The 25,045-nt window shown below is 44.8% G+C and overlaps 1 protein-coding gene across 1 annotated transcript; it reads left to right on the top strand.

Moving 5' to 3' along the window:
- The first annotated feature begins 4,101 nt into the window (after positions 1–4,101).
- On the top strand, positions 4,102–24,020 carry LOC115105498 (fibroblast growth factor receptor 4-like). The gene is made up of 16 exons (XM_029627618.2): positions 4,102–4,874; positions 7,313–7,619; positions 12,388–12,723; positions 12,939–12,992; positions 13,520–13,783; positions 13,958–14,214; positions 14,591–14,714; positions 15,877–16,206; positions 16,806–17,145; positions 17,309–17,430; positions 18,673–18,783; positions 18,960–19,150; positions 20,121–20,243; positions 21,028–21,236; positions 21,473–21,578; positions 21,917–24,020. The coding sequence occupies exons 2-16, from the start codon at positions 7,526–7,528 to the stop codon at positions 22,091–22,093; spliced, it is 2,838 nt and encodes a 945-aa protein (XP_029483478.1). The 5' UTR covers positions 4,102–4,874; positions 7,313–7,525; the 3' UTR covers positions 22,094–24,020.
- The last annotated feature ends 1,025 nt before the right edge of the window (positions 24,021–25,045 follow it).

Raw genomic sequence — 25,045 nt, forward strand, 5'->3', positions numbered from 1 at the left:
AACTAGAATGCTATTTGGCCCTACACAGAGAGTACACAGCGGCAGAATACCTGACCACTGTGACTGACCCAAAATTAAGGAAAGCTTTGACTATGTACAGACTCAGTGAGCATAGCCTTGCTATTGAGAAAGGCCGCCATAGGCAGACATGGCTCTCAAGATAAGACAGGCTATGTGCTCACTGCCCACAAAATGAGGTGGAAACTGAGCTGCACTTCCTAACCTCCTGCCCAATGTATGACCATATTAGAGAGACATATTTCCCTCAGATTACACAGACTCACAAAGAATTCGAAAACAAATCCAATTTTGAAAAACTCCCATATCTACTGGGTGAAATTCCACAGTGTGCCATCACAGCAGCAAGATTTGTGACTTGTTGCCACGAGAAAAGGGCAACCAGTGAAGAACAAACACCATTGTAAATACAACCCATATTTATGCTTATTTATTTTATCTTGTGTCCTTTAACCATTTGTACATTGTTAAAACACTGTATATATATAATATGACATTTGTAATGTCTTTACTGTTTTGAAACTTCTTTATGTGTAATGTTTACTGTTAATTTTTGTTGTTTTTCACTTTATATATTCACTTTGTATGTTGTCTACCTCACTTGCTTTGGCAATGTTAACACATGTTTCCCATGCCAATAAAGCCCTTGAATTGAATTGAATTGAATGAGGCTAAATGGGGTTAGCTGTGAACCACCTTGCAAAATAATCACAAGCTACCATTTGAAAGAAAGAGAAAGAAATCAGAATAGCTATTAGATTTGATTGATCTTATGCGCTGGAATGCGTCATAATCAATATCTGCTGTTGTCTGTATTGAATGTGTTGGCTTAGTAAAATGGAGCAATAGTTCAAAGTTCGATCCTAACAAATGACAAAGACAAAGATAAGGCCTACTGCTGTATCTTTAAAAAAACTATAATTTGTTTTCTTTGGCAAGGCAGTCTCTCAAAACAAAATATAGAGCTTGTTTGTCCCTAATTAATCATTAAATGTTATATAACATTTACTGTACATCTTCAAAGTTCCTCACAATGAATAAAAGTACTCATTAACTTTCCTCCATGCATAGGCCTACTTAAGCTTTCAATACCTGGAAAGAATAGACTCAATGGGGGAAAACGAATTTAAGGTTAAATTCTTCATTAGCTGGTGTTTTAAGCTGGTGCTACTATGTACACATCCTCTTACACTGGACACAATGGATCCCTAGGCATGGGTCTCACTCCCAGCTATCAGGAGGAGGTGTAATAAGAAACGACTTAAAAGGTTAAGCCTCTCCTAAGGTTTGTAAATTCAATACTGTAACCCGAGGCCTTCCTCTCATCACACAAACACACACTTGTAGCCTGCCCTTGTAGTGTCCAAGCACTACAAGAGAAGATGTGTGTGTGTGTGTGTGTGTGTGTGACCCCATCTGCGTCTGTAACACAACAACCAGGTACAATAACATTGTATAAACATCAATACAGCCTCCTCACTGATTCCCTGTTGCCAGAGAGGCACTGGTGGCTGGCTACATTTTCACAAGGGAGGGAAACTCGATCTCCGCTTGTTAAAGTCCTTGTTTATTGACCATAGATTCCTGGTATAGTATAGGGTGATGTCAAATTATTAATTGCGGAGGCTTGGGGTGTCTCTTCCATGGCCTTGACCTGACCCGTGTTAAAACTAGATCTCAGAAAACGTGACAGAAAAGTGAGCTAACAGAGAGAGAGATGAGCGATATGCATGGTGCAAGCCCACACATCTAATCTAAAAATCTAATCTTAAAGAATACGACATTCAACATGCAAATTTATATGACAAAGATCAAATACAATACGTAAATCTCTTGTCAGTCTAATAACCATGACGTCACCAAAGGGGTTCCATGAGGTTCTGTTTTGGGTACTATGATGTTTAATATTTATGTAAATGATATTGACTGCGTTGTTCAAAATTCTAATTATGCATATGATGATAATGTTATATTTTCTGGTCTGCCTGTAATCTACAGATAACTTTTGATAACATTCACAGACTGCTTATCATACATAACCTGAGACTGGTTTTATGTTGCAGTTGTAATGTATGTTGTAGTTTTTTAGCACAAGTGCAGACAAATATATACCCGATAAGACCTGCTTGCTAGGAGAGAGGGAAGAGGGAGAGAGGGGAAGGAAACGAGAATGAGGGAGCGAAAACGAGATAGAGACAGTCAGAGAGGGATGGAAGAAACAGAGAGGGAAACAGAGGAGCTGCAGATAATAGGCTTTAATGGGGGCATTCACATTCAGCTGGCCGGCACAAAAGAGTGGCATTGGGATTTGGGAGTTGGGCTGATTGTTGGGCTGGTGTGCTTAAGGAGAACCAAGCTCTGGCTGATTGTGGGGAAGAACTCATTGTTGAGTGGAATGCCAGCAGTTTTGAAGGAGGTCAGAGAGGACAGGAAGAGAGAAGTGTAAAGAGAGAGCAGGAGGGAGAGGAGAGCGAGACGGTGACGGGGAGACAGAAACACTCAGAAGACAGAGAAGAGATGCAGAGAGAGGGCGATGAGAAGAGAGAGAAAGGGAGGGACAGAGGTGAAATGGGGAGAGGGGGTTGTAAGCATGCAGCTATATTTAAGGACCTCCAGGGGCAAACTCTCTCTCTCTATCTGCAATGCTTTCTAGCATGATGTCCGCAGCAGGGGTTGCTCACTGTGCCACATTGAGGGGCAATGGCATGGAGACTGTATTATCCAATCCTCAGTCAGTAGCTTGGCAGAAGCCTGCATGGGCCTCACTGCACACACAGAGCACACATTGGAGTGAAAAACAGCCTTTGATTAAACAGGATAGTTTCCGTCTTTAGCAGTCTCTATTGGCATGGCATGAATTTGAGGGATTTGTATTTGTGTGTGCGTGCGTGCGCGTGTGTGTGGGGGGGTGGGGGTACGTGCACGCGTTGGATGGGGGCCACGTTCTCACACCGTTGTGTCTGACACGAAAGGTGTGCTGTGTTCCCTCTCCTCTCAAGCAGGAAATTGTTGGCAGAACGTTAGAGCTATTGCCCGCGAGAGTAGCCGGGCCGAGGCTGGCGCGCGGGTTGTGTGTGCTACGCTGCAGCTTGTGATGAATGAGAGGAACGGCGTTCATTTCAAACTAAATTCACCTCTTAGATCTGTCTCTCCTGATAGTTTGCACTGGCATTCATTATCGCTCGCTCTCTAGCTCCTCTCCATCTGTCTCTCAAATTCTAGTTTCTTCCTGCACCTGCAAAATGCGAAAAAATGTCATAATAAAATGTCATATTTATAACAAAATACGACGTTCTAAACCATATGTAGGCATAAAGATTATGACGAACTAAACTACATTTTATTAGCTGATAAAATCCTACACTACACATGTTTTACATTGTGTGATTTGTTTAATTCATCAAATAATTAAGCCGTATTGTGTTCTGACTAACCGCAACTAAAGAGATGACTTTGCCTCGCTCTCTAATACAATTATGCAAATAAACGGGGGCAATTCTCACTTATTGAATAGGCCAAGGAAGTACCTTATAATTACATGCGTTGCACATATCCTTTTATACCCTATTTGTTTACGTAGCAATTTAACATGTAATAAATGAAGGAACGTCATAAAGCGATGTCGCAAAAACAACTTAATTTGCATAATGAGTTTGACGTTTTATGAAATTATTAATGAGGAGAATTAACTTAGCATTCATTGGCCAAATATGGGTAAATAATTTGTAGGCATATACATTTGAACTTTTATTCTGGTTATGTTATTGACTTATTTATCAAAATATGATTTATTTTTAAACCTAAGTCTAAAAGCTTATATGTATTTTTCCTATCAATAGTCAAGTTCTAAATCTGCCTGAAAGGGATAGGTGTCAAGATTTAATAGAGCAAGAAGACCTGTTAATAGAGAAACAATCCAGATCTTGGATTTATGTGTGAATGGTGTGGAGGCGACAGAGATCTTGGTTTATGTTTGTCACCGAGGGGGTAACCTGAGGGGATTTTATTTGGGGGTGGGGGTTACAGACTCTTACCCCCTACTCCCACCTTCTCGCTCGTTTTAGTCCATTGTTGTGACTTGCACTCAGAGTGCAGCGGATCGGGTTAGCAACGAGACGCAGCAGTAGCCTATACCCACAACATTAAGAGAGTGGCTAGCTAGCCTAAATGAGATTCAGCTAGTTATTAAATGTACTGTGTTCTGTTGGGACCAACTCATTCACGAACAGACTCTGCGCGAGTGAAGAGCGAACCACGGTGCGCAAAGATTGACCAACATCTGTTCCATTGTTGCCGGGCTGTAGCCGAATAATTATCCACATTGAGAAGAGTGGTATAAGGGACTCTACGCCTCCTACATTGGAGATCTGTCTGTTTCTATTTGCAACAACCAATACAGATCTCGTTCAGTCTATTCTCAAGAGGAGAGAGAATTAAGCAGCAAGTTTGGCCGAAGTCTCTCCCTATGGATTTAGCACTTTCTGTCGCGTGAGCCCCTGGAAAGAAGGAGACGGGCGCGCGAGCCTCATTCTGACGTGAGAACACAATCTGCTCAGGGTGAAGTGGACTCTGTGCCCCAGTCGGAAGGATCAGCTCTAGCTCCTTCCCAGCTTGCTCACCACCGACCTGCTGTCCTTCATGTTTTGGTTGTTTTGATGGATTTATAAGTGCATCTCCGAGGGTTCCACCCGGGCGCACACTGAAGAAAATCACCAAAGACAACAACAAAAAAGGATTGGACAGAAATCCAAATGAGGATTCCAATATTGACCTCGATCAAATGGAACTAGGATATTCTGGTGCCTAATCGAACTTTATCAAGGATTGATCATTACGAGAAAAGAACGAAATTAAAGGTAAGATGATTTCCTTGAATCCGCGAGCTAGTAGGCCCATGTTACTTTATTTAGTGGTTACAGTCGACAAGTCCACTAAACAATTGCTTTATTGCCAAATGTATTTCAACTCCACACATTGAAGCCTATGTAGAACCCTTCTTGCAAAGAGTTCCAGGGCTGGTTATGGTTTTTCGACAAACATTAATTCAGACAATGCGATTATGTTAGCCTAATGCATGAGTTTGAATTAAATTCATGATTATATAGCCTACTTCGGTTGCAATAATGTATCCCCACCAGTTTCAGCTTGTGAACATTGAGCGATTGCTGAATGTGGCAGTGTCTGCGCAGTATAGTTTTAACATAGTCTCCACTGTCATATCGATTTGATCGACTTTGCGCACACATGACGTGATGTTGTTGAGTTTTTCGTCCAATAGCTTATGTGAGAAGCTTTTCCAACCGTACAATATATATATTGGAAAAGCTTCTCTTTACAAAGATAGGCTGGCAATACTTGTAACGCGCCATGGGAAAATGGTTGAAGTTATAGGGAATTTCTCACGATGATCATCTAGTTAAAATTTAACAGAACTAGCTGGTTGTTGGAAGGTAACTGAGCAGAAGACATCGTTTGATTTATGACAACAACATCGTAACGGTCTAAATATAATAAATTAACGCAACATTTTTTACGGATAGTGTAAATCCTTCTTTCACTAAACACTGGACAACTTTCACTGGACAACTTTCACTAGTTTATTTCACGCCAAGATTAGCCTACATGGGGCCACATCGAGATACGCCTACCATTTACCTCGCTGAAGATAAACACGTCGTAAATAACATATAAAAATAATATTCGTGTTTTTTCCAGTTAGGCTAAATGGATAAATAGTAGAGTTCGTTCATGGGATAGCTATTAAACGGTGTGTACCACGGCCAGTGGCGGACTTAGTGATTTGAAGGCAGGGATCAGTCTGAGGCCCCCCCACCCCACCTGTGTGTGCTTTTCAATGGGTTTTATAGTAGACATGTACATTTAACTGTAGAAATCTATTACCTTTTAATGTGCCATGAACACAACGAGTAGTGATGTTTTCATTTGATTGTTTAAAAAACATCTATTAAAAAAGTAGGTTACCTTCGCTGCACCTTCAGCCAAACTAATTCCAGCATCCAAACAGTGCACTGTGCACCCGCCAACTTTCCTTCAATTCGCAAGTGGCTGAAACTCTCATTGGAGAAAGCATCCGAGCGAGCGAAACAGCACCCCTGTGTCTTACGACATGCCATACTCCTTTTGGCCAGTCAACATCAGATCCACTCCTGGCGTCCTCTCTCCTAATCTCCTTCACAAAACCCATTGGAGAAGGTCAGAGGAGAGGGACCTCTGGCTTTGTCATCCAATGGGTTTTGAGGAGGAGAGAGAACGCGAGCAGTATGGAAATGAGATAGAGTGTTGGGCCAGAAACCAAAAGGTTGCTTGATCAAATCCCTGAGCTGACATGGTAAAAATGTGTAATTCTGCCCCTGAGCAAGGCAGTTAACCCACTGTTCCCTGGGCACTGTGGATGTTGATTAAGGCAAACCCCCACCCGTCTCTGATTCAGAGGGGTTGGGTTAAATGCAGAAGACACATTTCAGTTGAAGGCATTCAGTTGTACAACTGACTAGATATCCCCTTTCCCCCTTTTTGAAATAATGCCCAACTCACGAGGCCCCTTGATGATGTTCTCCTGCCTAATGGTAAGTCTGCCACTGACCATGGCTGCACGCACATGGTCTGCATGGAACACTCCAGGACTGGCGCCTGTGCACAGTTGGCCCGACTCGGTTCAGTTGTCGTCATCTGGACAAATCACGAAGCTCAGTCTTGTTCCTGTTGCCAACTATGGTCCCCTGTCATGCGATAATAAAAATAAACAACTCCTTTCCATCAAATAACAAATTATTTGTTGTTCTCATAAGAGCAGTCTGCTCTAAAATGATTTGAATACGTCCTCACTAGATTATTTAGTGGGCTCAGGGGAAAATGGCACACGTAAGCCTAGTCTTATTTTTTTAACCTGTTTTGGCCTGTCTGTTGTGTTGAGTGCGCCTGTGAATTTGCTATTGTTGCTCCCCGATAGCTTCCTGGCAAGTCTCAAGTGTTTTCATAGTAACAGCCCATTATCCAGACAGGCTGTGCACCTTCCATTCGCAAACAACAGGCTAGAAAAGCCACATATTCACAGCTTCTAGTTATTCATGACGCAGGGGACAGTGGACAATGTGCTGTAGGCTAATGACTGAATGGTCAGGACACCTGTGTAATAAGAATACAACGAGTCTCTTTCTATCTCTACCTATCCACAAGGCTATATACCACAAACAATTTCAGTGCTACTTACTGGAATCACATGCTACAATTTTACATAATGACTGACTGATTCTCTATTGTATTGTCTTTCCAGGTCCAGTTTTTGGGGTGTGTGTTGAGTTTGCCAATGCCCGGAATCGGTGTGTGAGACCAGGGTTGCCCCCTTCATTCTTCACACACACACACACACACACACACACACACACACACACACACACACACACACACACACACACACACACACACACACACACACATACACACACACACACACACACACACACACACACACACACACATCTGCAAGATGGTGAATGTCTACACGGCTTGCATCGTCATACACTGTCTGACTGTTGGACTCCTGGCCAAAGCCATCGGGTCAGAAGACGTAAAAACAGAAGGTAGGTTGCTCAATATTGCCTAGGATTTGTTGTTCTTACAGGTATATGTCCTTGATTGTAATTTCCCCTATACTGATGAATATTCCAAACCCTCTTGAGAATTATTTGCTGATGGATAACTGATTGAATTCTCCCTGAGGGAGGTTTCTCAACTTTATCCGTTGCAGTTTCTTAAAATACATCTCTCAAGTGTATCTCTGTAGTACACAGCTTCAAATTTCAAGTGAGGTTGCTCAGTTCTGCTTAGACAAGTAATAAAATAAACCACCAACAAAAGCTTTAAAAATAAATAAAAAACCTCAAGGTTCCATTTAATTCACTGAGAGATCTCATTGAGGAAGGAGAAAAATGCCCGTAGCTGTAGAGTACAGTAACCCTTTGATTCATCAGGCTGGTCTCTCTATAGGCAGAACAGCGAGCCACAGGGAAGGTAAGATCCAGTCAAATTCAAGGTGACAGGAAGGAGGAAGGTTGTAATCATTTTTCGGGGGTGAGGAGAAAAAAAAATCTCCCAGTGCTTTTGGTGCTGTAAACCGTGCTACTCGATCCCTCCGAGACCCTGAGGCTCGGAAGTGTAAATCTGTCTGGCCCGTCGCCAGCCCAGAGAGCAGAGGGTGGAGGGGAGGAAGGAGAGGAGGAGGAAGGGAGGGAGGGAGGAGAGGATAAGGGGGGGCTTCCATTGATGTTTTACAAATACACGCCTGTCATTGTTTATTACCTGCCACAGCCACCCATTCATCTCTAAGTATTGTTATGATGTGTGCAGATTGGCTACAGGCTTGGAAAATTGCAGCCCTCCAGGTTTACAGGAGCTGGGGTTTCTTTTAAGACCCTATACTGATCACTATCAGGGAAGGAGGAAGCCCTGCTCTAGTCTAGGGCTAATTTCAAACACTTTAGTCCATGTTTTTAGAACACATTATTCAAATCCATTTGTATTTGTCACATGCACAGAATACAACAGGTGTCTGTGAAATGCTTACTGACAAGTCCTTAATCAACAATACAGTTTAAAGAAAGTAAAAGTTAAGAAAATATATATTTTTAAACATAAGTTAAAAAAAGTAACAGAATACAATAACAATAACGAGGCTAAATACAGGGCCTGTACCGAGTCAATGTGCGGGTGTAAAAGTTAGTCAAGGTAATTGAGGTAATAAGTATATGTAGGTAGAGGTAAAGTGACCATGCATATATAATAAACTGCGAGTAGCAGCAGTGTAAAAAAAATGAGTGGGTGGGATCATAGCAAATACTTTGGCTAGCCATTTGATTAATTGTTCAGCAGTCTTATGGTTTGGGGGTAGAAGCTGTTAAGGAGCCTTTTAGACCTAGACTTGGTGCTCCGGTACCGCTTGCCGTGCGGTAGCAGAGAAAACCAGTCTATGACTTGGGTGACTGGAGTCTTTGACAATTTTTTGGGCCTTCCTCTGTCACCGCTTAGTATAGAGGTCCTAGATGGCAGGAAGCTTGGCCCCAGTAATGTACTGGGCCGTACACACTACCCTCTGTAGCTCCTTATGGTCAGATGCCGAGCAGTTTCCATACCAGGTGGTGATGCAACCGGTCAGGATGCTCTAGACAGTGCAGCTGTAGAACGTTTTGAGAATCTGGGGACCCATGCCAAGTCTTTTCAGTCTCCTGAGGGGTAATAGGCGTTGCCGTGCCCTCTTCATGACTGTCTTGGTGTGTTTGGACCATGATAGTTTGTTGGTGATATGGACACCAAGGAACTTGAAGCTCTCGACCCGCTCCACTACAGCCCTGTCGATGTGAATGTGTTCGGCCATCCTTTTCATGTAGTCTACGATCAGGTCCTTTGTCTTGCTCATGTTGACGGAGAGGCTGTTGTCCTGGCACCACACTGCCAGGTCTCTGACCTCCTCCCTATAGGCTGTCTCATCATTGTCGGAGATCAGGCCTACCACCGTTGTGTCGTCAGCAAACTAATTGATGGTGTTGGAGTCGTGCTTGGCCACGCAGTCATGGATGAACAGGGAGTACAGGAGGGGACAAAGCACCCACCCCTGAGGGGCCCCCGTGTTGAGGATCAGCGTGGCAGCAGTGTTGTTGCCTACACTTACCATCTGGGGGCGTCCCGTCAGGAAATCCAGGATCCAGTTGCAGAGGGAGGTGTTTAGTCCCAGGGTCCTAAACTTTGTGATGAGCTTTGTGGGCACTATGGTGTTGAACACTGAGCAGCATCTGTGGATCTGGTGGGGCGGTATTCAAATTGGAGTGGGTCTAGGGTTTCCAGAATGATGGTGTTGATGTGAGCCATGACCAGCCTTTCAAAGCACTTCATGGCTACAGACGTGAGTGCTATGGGTGGTAGTCATTTAGGTTGGTTACTCTAGCATTCTTGGGCACAGGGATTAGGGTGATCAGCTTGAAACATGTAGGTATTAAAGACTTGGTCAGGGAGAGATTGAAAATGTCAGTGAAGACACTTGCCAGTTGGTCCACGCATACTCTGAGTACACATCCTGGCTGTTTAGAAGCGCAATCTCCACCATAAATTCCAAGGATTTATACAGGATTTACCCCAGCTGATCAAAGGACCTGCTCTCACTTGGGGCCAAAGCCAGACCACAGGTAATTTTCAGCCTTAATTTACATAACAATGACTACCTGTGAACTTGAACACTTTCTCACAAAGCAACTGTTTTGATTATGCAAAGGTTGTTGATTCTGCTCTTCACAAGTCCTCACTATCATCCCTAGCTATGGAAACACAATACCTAGGGGTGTACTCACTAGTGTAACACTGGTGTTACAGTTGAAAATCAGCATCATTAGTAAGGTGAACCCAGGTAGTTTTTCAATGTGCCTGTTTCTTAAGAGGGTCTACCCATGACTCTGTGGACAAGCTGACTCCCGCAGTGGAGAAGTGGTGAAGGTCCTAGGTCCCCGCCTCGGGGCCCACAATGCAGCACTAAGTCCCTGCCAGAAGACATTAGACTCATTGGTAATAATTCAGCATGGCAACACCACCCAGGAACGTTCCAGTTACCAACCAGGAAAATAAAAAAGAGAGAGCGAGAGAGTGAGAGAACAGAGGTAGCCATTATGAACTCTGGCTGCAGGATGAAGTTGGTGATATTTTTTTCTCAGAGGAGTGAAATGTATGCCACACACATAGGTCTGGAGCACAGGCGTCAGTGTGCTAACGCAGAACAGCGCTGCTCACACTCAAGCTGACAGTGATTTAGTGAGGAATTCATCCCCTCCAGATATGACATACAGTAGATCAAATGAATTGGCATCGAGGATGTCTTGCATTTTAAGTAGTCAATGTTTTATATATATTTCCACTATGTGGTAGGAATAATACTGTAAAATTGTGAAAATTATAATAATGGCCTTTTAGTGTAAGAGCTGTTTGAAAAGATTGCTTGCAATTTCAGCCTGTTTTGGTGGGTTGAAGTTTTGGCCTGTCTGGTGACATCAACATGCGGTAAATTAGCTAATAGACCAATAAGAAAGAGAGTTCCAGTCCTCTCTGCCAATAACAGCTAGGTTTAAGTTTTCTTAAAACCACTCCCAGACACTCCAAGAAAAATTCTTGCTTGAGAAATTGCTATTAGCTAAGAAGCAATTTTTGTTTCTTTTTGACCATTTTAATTGAAAACAATCACAGTAAGGTACTTAACTGTTACCCAGAAATGATTTGATATTGAGATTTTCTTTTAAATGGCTGCATTGGCTCTTTAACCACTGGGCTATCCTAATGTGTTGTAAGCCATGTGACTACAATAGTATCGCTCACTCTTCTACACAGTCACTATATTATTGACAATATTTTGCGTTATGGCAGTTTGTTCTTAGCATATCCTTTGTGGTGAATGGATACTGACTGACTTACGTTGCAAAATGTGTCACCCAGAACAGAAACCAACCGTAGCGTACCATGGATTCACCCCTAAAGGAACTCTAGTCATGAAAGGGAAGAGTGCATCTGATGGTCAAACGCTCCCCTGCCGGGCGAGTCACACCAGTGAAATGTTTTGTTTTGCTTTTTGTTGTGTTTGCCCCTTTCACACGGGGTGAATATTCACACTCAGCTGTGAGTTCAAATGAAGGCCACGGGCAGCTCAGAGTCCTCACAAGTTCATTAGCATGGTTCTGTTTGCTTGGTGAGGAATGTTGCCTTTCCAAGCTTAACAGAAAGCAGCACTTTTAAAGTTGCCACAGCTTTTTGCACTGCACTGCAAAGTAAAGTCACAATGTGGGATGGGATGGTAAGCTATTGGCTAGATGGATCAATCACATAGTCAAATGAATGGGAGCTTTTCATTGGACAGGGTGCATATAAGGTACTTATTGCAGTGTAATACATCTGTAATAAAATGTTTAGCTAATTTGAGTTTGATTTCACCCTAGCTCTTACCTGTGTATTCCTACTCCGCCTGCCTCGCATGAAGCAGTTAGAGTGAGCAGCTCATCATGCAGGGGGAACAGATTGCCTTTTACTTACTGAGGTGGCTACAGGAAGCAATCAGACAGAAAATTGGTGTGACTGGGCGGGCACCCTGCATATGGCTGAGGCCAGTGGAGCCCTTATTGTGACACGTTAGCCCCCAGTTTATCAGTGCACTCTTATCACCCACCAACCAACCAGTCTACATTCAAACACAGGCACGCTGAGAAATGCGAGAAACACGTACCTTTACCGACGTGTTTAGATGTAAACTGAGGCTGGCATTTACATTTTCTACTTTTTTTTATTTTTACAATCCCTTACTCCTCTCTTCTTCTCTCGGTACAGATTTGACGGTGTCTCGGCCACTCATCTTGCCTGGTTACCCTGAGAACGCTACGGCGGTTGTGGGGGGACAGGTGAAGCTGCTGTGTAAGGTCCACCGGCCAGCCATCACCAAGGTCCAGTGGCTAAAAAGAGACGAAGAGCGCCTGGGAGCCGAGGGCCAGCCACATCTCAGAACTCTGGAGGCCCTACAGAGCAACATCTCCAATGTGAACATTCTGTCTCTCAGCAACGTGTCTCTGGAGGATGCTGGAGAGTACATCTGTATGGCTGAGGCCACTACACACGCTGGACTACAGCTACAGTCCATGCAGTCTGCCTGGCTACAGGTTCTACCAGGTAAACACTTCTTGCTAGACTTTGTTCATCAGGCTATTGGATGCTTCCCACATAGAATTAGGAATTAGAATAGAACATTTAATTGGATCTCTATAGCTTCCAATGCGCTACAGCCGTGTGTTTTTTTGTCAATTATGTCTTGATAGTAATTGATTACTAACAACAGTAACTAGCTGGAAGTCAACGTATATTAATCTCATACCTTGTCCCTGTAGGGACCCTGCTCTCCCGTTACCTGGACCAGAGTACGCCCATTGAAGTCCCAGCAGGTACTTGCCATTGAACTGCCTCTATCCCAGGGGAGTAAAGAGAACAGAGAGGAGTATGAGTGAGGATGACAGGGGCCATCTGTGTTACTGAGAGGCTGTTTGGTGGGCTGGAATGGGGCTCTCTCTCCGAGCCTGCCTCTCAGACCGCCACTGAACCATTGCCACCCCATCGATTTGTTTCTGAAGGCCAACCCTCTGTCACGCTACAACATGTTCATTAGCTACATTCTTTTTCTCTTTTCTCTTTTCTCTTTTCTTTGTTCTTGTAGCTAGCTTGCTCTCACTCCCACAGTGATCCATGCTAAACAAAACAAGGAGCAGAGAGAGGTGGAGAGAGGCCTCCCAGTTGCCATGACAACCTCTTTTTGTGTGTGTGTCTGGCGGGTCAGGAGATAATGGGGGCGAGAGTTGAAAGTTCATAGTTGAAGGGATGGCCACTCACTTGAGAACAAGATGTGGCCACCGTTTGGTGTGTGTGTGTCCCGAGTACTCACACGTTTGTTTTTGTGTCTTTGTTATCCCTGCAGATGTCCTGGAGGACCTTAGTGAGGACACCACTGAGCACCTGCTCCTGGAACCGGGTGATGTCCTCAAGCTGCGCTGTGACACCAATCGGCCGGGGGGCGTGTACTGGTACAAGGAGGGGACCCGGGTGATGCACACCGCCCGCATCCAGATCCGCGGGGGCGTTATGGAGATCACGGACGTGACGTACGAGGATTCTGGGGTGTACGTATGTGTCCTCCGCGGGACCAAGGAGCCCCTGAGGAACTTCACCATCACTGTAGCAGGTGAGATCTAGATTTAGAAGACAGAAGAAGTCTCAGCCTTAGAGGTACGATGATATGTCCAATGAAGTTCTAGGTTATATGTATGCATCTCTATTGTCTTGGTCTCTATGGCCTCCTGAATGATCAGTTATAAAAACAAGTTATTAACTCTTTCCATATCTTGATGCTTCTCAGACTTACTGGGCTCAGGTGATGATGATGAGGACAACGGTCTAGAAGACACGTCGGCTGAGATTGAGAATGATCAGGTCTACTTCACAAGAGGTCCCTACTGGACCCACACCCAGCGCATGGAGAAGAAGCTGTACGCAGTGCCGGCAGGGAACACGGTCAAGTTCCGCTGCCCGGCCATGGGCAGCCCTCTGCCCTCCATCCGCTGGCTGAGGAACGGACGTGAGTTCAGGGGAGAGCACCGCATCGGAGGCATCAAGGTGAGACAGTGACCAACCTGGGAGCGAAGACAGTAGGAGCGTGGTTAGGGTGGGGATGAGATGGAGGGTGAAAAAGGGTGGGGAAGAGGAGGGAGGGGAAGAAAGGGAGAGAAAGAGGAGAGAGGGGGAGAAAAACAGTGGTTGCTATTTTGTTTACTGGCATATAACTGCCACATAATTTGTTCTCAACCCTTGTCTCAATAGGGAAGTGACACGCTGTGAATCTGTTTACACTGGATCCATCAAAGACAAGTTACCATAGAGAAAGACAAGCACTTCCAAAGCACAAGCCAGTATAACTTGTATCCGTAGGAATGATCCAACACACAACGTACAGACAACCCATTTCTAACCTGTCTGTTTTGTCCGTTTATAGTTGAGACACCAGCACTGGAGCCTGGTGATGGAGAGTGTGGTGCCTTCAGACCGTGGGAACTACACCTGTCTGGTGGAGAACAAATACGGCTCCATCACACACAGCTACCTTCTGGACGTGCTGGGTAAGAACACTCACTCATCCACCTCCCAACAAAAACCTCACTTTACCTACCCAACACAGTCTGCTGTTTGCTCATCTGACATTCAACTCCCAAAGCTGGGAGGGATAGTATGGGTAATGAGAAAAAGTCATTCCCTCCACCATTCTCTAATTCAACCACATTCCATCAAACTTGTAACACCAGCCCTTTCCGTCTCTCTCTCCATAATAACTGGAAGTAAAGTTGGCATGAACTCATTATAAAGTCTGTACATCTAGTCAAAGCTCCAGGGTGTGTGCAGTACTGTAAGGTATTGTTTCCCCTGTCCTACACTCACCACCACCCCACTCTAGACATGTAGACACAGGCCGTCTCCCCGCGGAGCCACTGCCGGCCCATGATACTTAGCATGTCAGGCCTGATTACCGTCCCGTCCCGTTGCTCTCCCCACTCTACCTCAGTGGCGTCTCACAAGACAGAAACACAGAGGCTCCACAGCTCACCTCAGACAGAGGGAGGACAGCCGGTGGAGAGAGGAGAGAGAGAGAGGACGGCCAGGCTCCCCAACCAATATTCCCCCTGACCTGTGACTGGCCAGTTTCTGCGGCTCGGCAGTCCAGTGTGGGGTCAACTGCTGTCTCCAGAAGCATGCAAGGGGGAAAAGAGCTTGCACACACAGAACGGAGAGAGGGAAGCAACGCAGCGACTTCCAAGCTGGCCTGGCTAGAAAATAAAGTTGCTAATGAAACCAATTAGTGAGACTGACTGCGTCTGGCTGGTGTTGGTTGTGAGAAACAATGCCTGCTTATCTGTCCCTTCCCCTTTGGCACTGCTGTGTTGCGGTCAGTCAAATTAACTGGTCGTTACCACTGGCCTTTCTCTCCATGCCTGCGAAACACAGCATTTAGGAAACAAATAAGACTGATCTAGAGATAACCTTGTTTCATCTGAATCTAAATTATACTGTTATTTTAGATGAGTATTTACTTCAATGGTTAGGTTATTCCAGGCATTCCAGAGTACTTCTTGTAGCTTAGAGACAGCGATGTGCTCCGTTGAACAGAGGAATCTCCCTCTCGCTGTCCCCCACGGCTGAACTTCGAACTCTTCCCTCGGGCAAGGGGAATCCTCATGGCCCTCTGGAGTCTAACACTCTCTCTACCCCCTCCCTGTCTGTTTTCAGAGCGCTCCCCACACAGGCCTATCCTGCAGGCTGGTCTGCCAGCCAACACTACAGCGGTGGTGGGCACTGATGTCCAGTTCTTCTGTAAGGTCTACAGCGATGCCCAGCCCCACATCCAGTGGCTGAAACACATTGAGAGGAACGGCAGCCGCTACGGCCCCGATGGGACTCCCTACGTTCAGATACTGAAGACAGGCAGCCTCAACATGTCGGAGGTGGAAGTTCTCTACCTGACTAAGGTGACCATGGAGGATGCTGGAGAGTACACCTGTCTGGCTGGAAACTCCATTGGCTTCTCCCACCAGTCTGCCTGGCTCACCGTCCTCTTGGGTATATTTATCCTTCAAACTACAGTATGGCAACATATTGTCAAAGTAAGGAGTTTAGAAGAATTCAGAATAAATTGTCACTTGTGCTTTGGGCCAAGTATAGTCAACTTACTAAAGGTATTTTTAGGGCTGTCAGAGTTAATCCGTTAACTCAAGTTAACTTTTTGTAATTTTAGCGCACATTTTTTTAAAATTGTGATTAATTGCATTGTCGGAAAGCGTTCAAAATACACTGAAAACATAGTAAATACATAATATATACATATATATACAGCTAAAAACAACAACTTGTTTTGACGTTGAGATTTTAAAAAGTGTGCTTTATTGACCAGATTCTGCTACCCGTTACTTTGGACAAAATCAAGATGTCAATAATCTTGTAATGCTTTTTGAATAAATATCTTAAATTACAGCTCAATTAGAGAAAATTCTGAATTCACGATTAATCGTGATTAATCACAGCCAATAATGCAATTAACTAAAAAAATAATACATTGTTTGACAGCCCTAGTCTTTTTGTATCGAGTTCAGAAGAAATGGTCACTTGAGTCAGTCTCAAACCCATCATTTTATTTCCTTTTCATCGTCTTCAACTCATAGAGGAGGACGTGGCTGACGAGGTGGACCTAATGGAGACCAAGTACACTGACATCATCATCTACGCGTCTGGCTTCCTGGCTCTGGTTATGGCCATCGTTATCGTGGTGCTGTGTCGCATGCAGGTAAACCCCAGCAGAGAACCCTTCGATGTCCTCCCTGTCCAGAAACTCTCCAAGTTCCCCCTCCGCAGACAGTACTCTGTGGAGTCTAACTCGTCAGGAAAGTCCAGTGCGTCTCTGATGAGAGTGGCCCGCCTGTCTTCCAGCTGCTCCCCTATGCTGGCCGGAGTCATGGAGTTTGAACTGCCCTACGACCCCGACTGGGAGTTTCCCAGGGAGAAGTAAGTCCTGTTTGACTTTCTGGTTTGTTAGGGGTTTTGGTTTAGGTACTTACTGGTTATTGAGTCAGTCATTGAGTTCCTCCATCTTGAATATGTGTTTTGGTTTCTGTTGAGTTCCATGTATCTTCCCTGTACTGACCATCATTGTCCTTTCCTTCTCCAGTTTGACGTTAGGGAAGCCACTGGGTGAGGGTTGTTTCGGCCAAGTGGTCAGAGCTGAGGCCTATGGGCTCAATAAGGACCATCAGGAGAACATCTCCACTGTGGCTGTCAAAATGCTGAAAGGTACGAACTAGGAACCATCTTCTTAGGAAAGACTGGACAATGACTAGTATTTATTGTTGACTCTATTTCCAGATCCACAACATGACCAAAAGTATGCTCGTCGAACATATGATTCTAAAACGATGGGCATTAACATGGAGTTGGTCCCCCTTTGCTGCTATAACAGCCTCCACTCTTCTGGGAAAGCTTTCCAATAGATGTTGGAACATTGCTGCGGGGACTTGCTTCCATTCAAGCCACAAGCATTAGAGAGGTCTCAGTTAGCGTTCCAATTCACCCCAAAGGTGAATGATGGGGTTGAGGTCAGGGCTCTGTACAGGCCAGTCAAGTTATTCCACACCAATCTCGACAAACCATTTTTGTATGGACCTCGCTTTGTGCACGGGGGCATTGTCATGCTGAAACAGGAAAGGGCCTTCCCCAAACTGTTGCCTCAAAGTTGGAAGTACATAATCGTCTAGAATGTCATTGTATGCTGTAGCGTTAAGATTTACCTTCACTGGAACTAAGTGGCTGAGCCCAAACCATGAAAAACAGTCCCAGACCATTATTCCTCCTCCACCAAACTTTACAGTTAGCACTATGCATTGGGGAAGGTAGTGTTCTCCTGGCATCCGCAAAACCCAGATTCGTCCATCAGACTGCCAGATGGTGAAGCGTGATTCATCACTCCAGAGAACGCATTTCCACTGCTCCAGAGTCCAATGGCGACAACCTTTACACCACTCCGGCCAATGCTTGGCATTGCGCATGGTGATCTTAGGCTTGTGTGTGGCTGCTCGGCCATGGAAACCCATTTCATGAATCTTGTGCTGACATTGTTTCCAGAGGCTGTTTGGAACTTGGTAATGAGCACTTTGGCGGTCTCGTTCTGTGAGCTTGTGTGGCTTACCACTTTGCAGCTGAGCAATTTTTGCTCCTAGACGTTTCAACTTCACAATAACAGCACTTAAAGTTGACCGGGGCAGCTCTAGCAGGGCAGGCATTTGACAAACTAACTAGTTGGAAAGGTGGCATCCTATGACGGTGCCATGTTGAAAGTCACTGAGCTCTTCAGTAAGGTCATTCTACTGACAATGTTTGTCTATGGAGATTGCATGCCTCTGTGCTCGATTTTATACACCTGTCAGCAACAGGTGTGGCTGTTGACCAAATCCACTCATTTGAAGGGGTGTCCACATCATTTTGTATATATAGTATATGTTCCTAAGACTTCAAATGTGTGTTCGTCTCATTCCCCAGATGATGCCACAGACAAAGACCTGTCAGACCTCATATCTGAGATGGAGCTGATGAAGGTGATGGACAAGCACAAGAACATCATTAACCTCCTGGGGGTGTGCACAGAAGATGGTGAGTTCAAGACACAAGTTCACAACCAAAGGTCAAAAGCTACTATATCACTGTTGTTCCTCACTCATTCGACTCTAGCCCTGCTCAGTGACATTGTCATTAATGGTGGTCCCATGCCTCCAGGTGTCCATAGGGAGGATGGAGTTGATCACTAACTTTCTCCCCTCCCCTGTCAGGTCCTCTGTACGTGCTGGTGGAGTATGCGTCTAAAGGCAGCCTCAGGGAGTACCTGCGGGCCCGCCGGCCACCTGGCATGGACTACACCTTTGATGTGACCAAAGTGCCCGAGGAGCAGCTCACCTTCAAAGACCTGCTGTCCTGTGCCTACCAGGTGGCACGTGGCATGGAGTACCTGGCCTCCAAAAGGGTGAGTGCTGTGTCTTAAAGGGGTTTGGTTAGCTTATATGTCCATCTCAATATGGATTATTAGGTTTACAATTTGTATGTGGCCTTCTATAGAATGACTTTGGCCTGAAGGGGTTTAGACAACAAGCAAGAGCAAGTGATAACTTCCTTCCATCCTTCCTTCCTTCCTTCCTTCCTTCCTTCCTTCCTTCCTTCCTTCCTTCCTTCCTTCCTTCCTTCCTTCCTTCCTTCCTTCCTTCCATCCCACCTACCCCCAACACACCATTCCTCATTCACTAGCCTGGTCTCTCTTATCAACACATCCCTTTGTATGACACACCATCCTGGAATTCCACAGTGGAGTGGTGGTTGAGCCCTGTTTGCCCCTCCAGCCCCCCATCCCTCTGTCCTGTCTGCCTGCCGCAGTGGGCTTTGTCTTTTTTAGCACAGCCATAAATCTGTTAGCAAACAGGCGCAGAGCTGCGTCTGTGCCCCGGCATCGGGTTTCTGTCTCTGTGGCTTGCTAAGAATGCAGTAGTCTGAAACCACCCCACCATTATGGAGCCCCCGGAAAACCAGGGCTTTCTCATTTCCACGAATCCCCAAATACCACGTCTATTTGAAATTAAAACCAAAATAAACTTAATGACATCCATTCAAGTCCAGCAAACAGTGGTTGTTTTTCAACAAAACCTCGAGATCTATATAAAGTTGATTTAATTTGGTGCGTTTGGTTAAAATTGGACGCTGCGTGTTGACTTAAGACCAGGTCTTTTCATTTTAGAAACTCACAGCGAATCATTTCTATGTCAATACTATCTGGTTTTACATGACTGCAAAAACAGAAAACCACAATGTAGACATGGTCATGTAATTACAATATTCTAAATTGTAGAGTAACATTTCATAAACATTTAACATAAAACTCAAAACTGCGTATATCTTTATGTTCCCTGACTTAACCCTGGTTTCTCCTCTCTCTGTCTCTACAGTGCATCCACAGAGACCTTGCTGCCAGAAACGTCCTCGTCACGGAAGACAACGTCATGAAAATCGCAGACTTTGGCCTTGCTAGAGGAGTGCACCAGATTGACTACTATAAGAAAACCACCAACGTGAGTTATCCCATCCTGCTATACCCCTGACTGGCTCTGTGGCACCTTGTTCCTCTCCTAAATCGAGACAAGTGCCCGTTCCAGGGCTGTGCTGTTGTGTGTCATCTTGTTGGCCAGCTTTCAGAACAGCCCCTGTTGGTACATGGAGACACAGTAGACTGTCTGCTCTCTGTCTAGTGTCCCCCAGTCGGCTTGTGCCTGTTTCAGCTTTAATGCTCTTAACCTTTTACTGCAGTGGGCTAAATCAGCATCACACAGAGTGATTCTCGACAGTCTTAAACAAATCTGCTTTGAAGCAAAAGTATACACCTCACACACATGGTTATGGGCTTAAAGAAAGAAGACACCTGTACCATGTCAGATATAGAGTTGAAATGTATTACATTTTGAGTTTGCATCCCAATATATTACTCTTTACATACATCACAGAAGGCTGAAATATAACAAAACGGTTGACAAAGAAACAACGGATTTCCTTCTGGGTTTTGAAAAATATTAATAATATTCCACCCATGAGGCCAAAGAGGGTGTTTTTGGTCATTGACAGCAGAAAAGGGCTACAGACAGATGTTTGATGTGTGCCCACTGATTTGGCAGCCAGCTTAATGGGAGATCATTTGAAAATGCTGACGAGGAAGGGAAGAGGGGAGTGGGTGAAAGAGAGGAGGAACGGGGGAGTCGGGGAATGATGTATAGACGACTGGATGAAGGGCTCTGGCATCGTGGCAACCGACTGACTCACTGACTGTCCACCGCTCACTAACGTTGTTGTTCTGTTCTGCAGGGACGTCTGCCAGTGAAGTGGATGGCACCAGAGGCCTTGTTCGACCGAGTCTACACACACCAGAGTGACGTGTGGTCGTTTGGGGTGCTGATGTGGGAGATCTTTACCTTGGGGGGCTCGCCCTACCCCGGTATCCCTGTGGAGGAGCTCTTCAAGCTGCTGAAAGAAGGCCACCGCATGGACAAACCCTCCAACTGCACACACGAGCTGTGAGTAGACACACGCAAGTACACACCTAAACTGATCAAACACCACAAGCAACGCCACAGCCTTCTCACCTAAGCTCGCAACTTTTAAGTTGAACATTGACATTTATTACAGTGTGTTTCAGAAGCTTTTTTTTGTCCCTCTCCTGTGCTACATTTGCATGTTAGTAAATGTGAAAATGCTGTGGATGTGTGTAAATACCCTGGTACTAACTAGCCCTCTCTGTCTATGTGTACAGCTACATGAAGATGAGGGAGTGCTGGCATGCCGTGCCCACACAACGACCCACCTTCAAACAGCTGGTGGAGGAGCTGGACAGAGTGCTGCTGTCTATCTCTGACGAGGTGGGTGTCTGGGACCCCTGCTCACACACACACACACACCCACACACACACACACACACACACCCACACACACACACACACACACACACACACACACACACACACACACACAATCTGCTCGCCAGATGTCCTGTTCCAACATACTGTTCCAGCTATAGTTTAGCTTATTACTTTAAGACACCCTGTAGTTTGTACACAGCACACAGTCTCAGATAAAATGTCAACCTTACTATGCATCACACAACACAAACGTCAAGCTTAAAAATACAATGTAATAAATTGCACAAATGCAAAGCATTACCAAACTGAACAGTTTCTCTCCTGCTTCTTCTTCTTAGTACCTGGACCTGTCAACACCTTTCGAACAGTACTCCCCATCGTGCGAGGACACTTCCAGCTCTTGCTCTTCGGACAATGACTCTGTCTTTACCCACGATGCCCTGTCCACCGACCCCTGTCTGTTGGGTTACCACGACGTGAATTCTCGGATTGACCTGAAACCGGCACTGCGGTAGACAGCGGCTCCAATGCGAGTCCTCTGTCTCAAAGGGCATTACATGGAGAAGTTTACTTTGGGAAACGATCATGTTGCATGAAAAGTGGTACTTGGACTGTCTGCTCTGGCACTGTGCCCAACAACAGTATCTCAAACCTTGGCACTACAGAACCCTGGTCATCTAAAATGGCTGCCTCTTATCAGGTTTGGGTTTTTACAGTAAAAGGACTCTCTTTTGTTTGGGTCTCTACAGAGAGGATGGACAATGGTCATCTTGTACTCAAACTCATTTGAGCTAGCATCCGAACAGTATCCAAACTGAGCTTTTAAAACAGAAAAAGAAGTTTTAACATAAAATATTTATTTTGATATGGGAAAAAAACAGAGAAGCTGATTGTTAAATATAAATCTCTCTATATATAAGATTATTTTACATTTTGCTATTTAAAATTGTCTTAAATCTCAGGATCTCTTGTGTTAAAAAGTTGCTGTAGAGGCAGCAAAGTGCCTGATTTTTTTCTTCCTGTGAATATATTAAAATCTAAAAATGTTTTATGTACATATCATAAAAAATAAAATTACCTTTTATAAATTATTCTAAATGATACAAAAATGAAGGTGTTCAACTGAGGTGAAGAAAGAAATAATGTATTCAAGCGTTTTAACGGCCAAAATGTCCTCGCAATTCACCTTCCATTTCATCAAAATCCCTTCAGTCCTCTGTTTGTACGCTGCTCTGGCCTTTGTATTGCATCCAGGCCAATCGCCAAAGCCCTCAGAACCCCCAATCCCTTATGCTTTCAATTGTTGCAAACATAAACTAACTATAAGAACAGTATGGTCTGGGGGTCTGGGCCCTGAAAGAGAAGAATACAATTAAACACAGGACACTGTGGGGGGACAGGGGGAGCAGCCCAGCTTCCACTGTCAATGCTGTAAGAAAAGAAAAGAAAAGGACTGGACCTGAAGGTCTGAATGTGAAAAGCCCAGTGTGATTGATTTTGAATCCTCCTCTTTTGTTTCCCCTTTAACCAGGCCCAGTGTGTTTGTAGAGGTACAGGCTGAGGCTGAGGCTGGGCCTGGACAATAGGGTCTTTGGCAGTCCTGATGGGTGTGACTGTGGGGACAGGGATGGTGGGGGGATCCGGTAGCCTCAGCCCGTCAGCACCTCAGCCTGGGCCTGTGTGCAAATGAAGACTCCCTTATTATGATAATGCTTGGCTCCCAGTGATACCAATCTTTATTCTGCTACCATCTTTTAATATACATATGCTAATTCTTATGCTTTGTTAAAATTGGGGAGAATACTCTAAATGTCCTCCAGGGAATGCAAATGGTTCACCTCGAATCATATAGATAAACCTCCAATGTTGTTGTTTCAACAACGCTTCAGAATCGAACTGCCCCGACTGTTTTTCATTCAGAATACTCACAAGTATTTGTATAAAAATGGTGGTGTGGGTTGAAAGCAAAGCATAATGCACATACAGTAACAAGCAATTCAGGTACCAGGGCAGTGGGACTGGCTACCTTTTTGTGTACAATGATATCCTTACCGTTCAGGTGTGAGATTTATTTGGTGGGTCATCATTTTTTGGAAAACGAAACATTTAGCAATTTAGCTCAAAAATCGTTTTTTCTATTCGAAAGCAGCATGACCTCCAACTGAAAACCAAACCATGAGCTACAGAACAGCCTATATGAATTGAACTTAGCCCTTCAACATCGAGAGTTGTATCACAATGATCCTCAGTGTTGTTGTTTTGATTCCCCTACTACACAACGTCAGGATCAACTGCATGACATTCCATTTATGTACGCCCAATACAATTGTAACAATCACAATGTTCTTTAATAAAAATTCATCAAGATCATTATTTTAGAAATATGTAATTTATTTGTTTATTGTTTTGTTTTTGTATGAAATAAAGTATAATTTAAAAGAGCCACTTTGTCCTTTGCCATATGTCATTCTTTTAGAAAGCAAGAGAAATGAAGAGACAGGATGCACAGAAAGAGAAAGACAGCAGCTGAAGACAGAGAAAGGGAAAGAGAGAAAATGAGAGAGGGAGACAAGAGAAAAAGATGAGGGTTAGGGGTTAAGGGGTAGGGGGTAGAGTGCACTAGTGATCACAGAGACCCAGTTCCTTTTAAGTAGCATTCTCAGCCACAGCACACGGCTGGCTGGCTTATCTCTCATGTGAATCATTCCACCTCTAAAAGCACAAGAAAAAGGATTTCAACACCCACAATCTCAGATTGTTCTGAAATTGTTTGTGTAGTTAGACCAGATAACATTAGCATAACTGAAACATTATTTTGTTGAAATATAATTTGATCTGAAATTAAGCGAATTGATTGCACCCAAATTGGCCATTTTAATTGATAGGATCACCCGAGGGCTCTGTTACCTCGGCTCCCGTGCTGGCCCATCCGGATCTCTCTTTGGAGGTGGATGCGTCCGAGACTGGGATAGGAGCCGTGCCCTCCCAGCGCTCGGTTACGCCACCAAAGCTCTGCCCCTGTGCCTTCTTCTCGAAGAAGCTCAGCCCGGCGGAGCGAAAACATGACGTGGGGGACCGGGAGCTGTTGGCTGTCGTCAAGGCTCTGAAGTCGTGGAGACATTGGCTTGAGGGTCTAAACACCCTTTTCTCATCTGGACTGATCACCGCAATCTGAAGTACATCCGGGCAGCAAGGACTGAACCCTCGCCAGGCAAGGTGGGCCATGTTTTTCACCCGTTTAGTTTTTTCCCTTTCCTACAGACCAGGTTCCCAAAACGTGAAAGCAGACTCACTGTCACGACTGTATGACGCAGAGGAGCGGCCCATGGATCCCACTCCCATACTCCCGGCATCCTGCCTGGTGGTGCCGGTAGTGTGGGAGCTGGACGCGGACATTGAGCAGGTGTTACGTGCAGAGCCCGCTCCCCTCCAGTGTCCCACTGGACATCTGTACATTCCGTCTGCTG

Source organism: Oncorhynchus nerka, linkage group LG22 (assembly GCF_034236695.1).
Source record: "Oncorhynchus nerka isolate Pitt River linkage group LG22, Oner_Uvic_2.0, whole genome shotgun sequence".
Taxonomy (NCBI): Eukaryota; Metazoa; Chordata; class Actinopteri; order Salmoniformes; family Salmonidae; genus Oncorhynchus; species Oncorhynchus nerka.